General features: G+C 46.5%; 1 protein-coding gene across 1 annotated transcript; it reads right to left on the bottom strand.

Annotated features, from left to right (window-relative positions):
• Positions 1-232: 232 nt before the first annotated feature.
• On the bottom strand, positions 233-586 carry Pmar_PMAR024331 (hypothetical protein; the record flags this gene model as incomplete). The annotated part of the gene is made up of 2 exons (XM_002783974.1): positions 233-400; positions 467-586. The coding sequence occupies 2 exons, from the start codon at positions 584-586 to the stop codon at positions 233-235; spliced, it is 288 nt and encodes a 95-aa protein (XP_002784020.1).
• Between the last annotated feature and the right edge of the window lie 742 nt (positions 587-1,328).

The raw sequence follows: 1,328 nt of genomic DNA, 5'->3' as shown, positions 1-1,328 counted from the left end.
TGAGTAAATGGTACAAATGAGCATTGCTGACTAGTCAGCATTATCACCATCATTCAGTGGTATTATTATCATCAAGGACCACCAGACGACGGCAATGGTTCTCTTATCATTTTATTGAATACTTCATCTTTAAGGAAGACCAGATCCGTAGCAACCCTCGAGCCAACTTCTTCAAGCCAGTCATAACTAGTACACGGTAATGTATTGGCGTGACCTCTCCTACTCCTGCTACTTACTCCCTCTCATCTCGTCCAACTACAGCCAGAAGGACTAGCATCCCATCATCCTCACACTCGGACTGGGCAAAAGGTGTCACTCTAACAGCTGTCTTCTGGCCAGGACTGTATTCGCATTGCATTAGCAACGACGTCAGAGCAGATCCAAAGGCATTCTCCGTACACTGAGAGAAGCGTCAGTTTTTGCTGTTGAGTTGAACGCGGAATAAATCGGCATCGGATATTATTACTTTGTATTCCATGTATATGTTAGCAGCAACAGCCCCAATAGTCTTGGATGACTCATCTGAAGAGGCCCTAGCTGCTGCTACTACCATACCATCCTCAGTCACTAGTCTGAAGCCAGGCATATTGGGAAGGAGCAGCGATAAATACATGAGATCATTACAGAACGTTCCTCTTCGCATGGTCTGCCTCCTTATCAAGGGTTCGTGCCAAGGCATATGATAGCTCTCGGGAACGGAACATTCGAGGAGAAGGACCGAGCAAAAAAACTACCGTTAAGAAGAACCAATGTTGGACACCCTGTTGGAGTAGAGCAATAACCCAATGATGAGGATCGTAAGAAACCGATGGAGTAACGTTGAGGGTTGGATGCACACTTATTGACGGTAGAACCATCCTGTACAGAGACCGACGGATAGAAGCAGAGACATGAGATCCTTTCGGCCTTCGCCCTCCTGCTGCTGGTCTCCACTACACTCTTCCAGATCTGACATCTTGAAAGTTGCTGGAGCTATGGTGCTGGACACAGCACGATGATGACGCTGTAACCATTCCATGCATGGGACTAGCTGTAGAGGTACCTGCTGAGGGCAATGCCCGTCGATTGCAGTCACCCCAGGCACCCGTTAATGGTACCTGTCGTGATGTTGGTGTAGTACCTTTATGATGACCCGGATGAGATCATCAAAGTTAATCTCATCCCGGCAATAGTTGTGATGTATTGAATATAGTTTGCCATCTTGAAGCTGCTCGGAGTCATCTTTGACAAGCTGTTGAGCATCATCACGTAGTATATCTCCTCCAAAGAATCGTCACTATCCTCATCATCATCACTTCCATTCTCCTCTACTCAGTTTCATCTAGTTC

The sequence above is a fragment of the Perkinsus marinus genome, assembly GCF_000006405.1.
Source record: "Perkinsus marinus ATCC 50983 genomic scaffold scf_1104296935310, whole genome shotgun sequence".
Lineage (NCBI taxonomy): Eukaryota > Perkinsozoa > Perkinsida > Perkinsidae > Perkinsus > Perkinsus marinus.
This window is presented reverse-complemented; position numbering and strand designations above follow the sequence as displayed.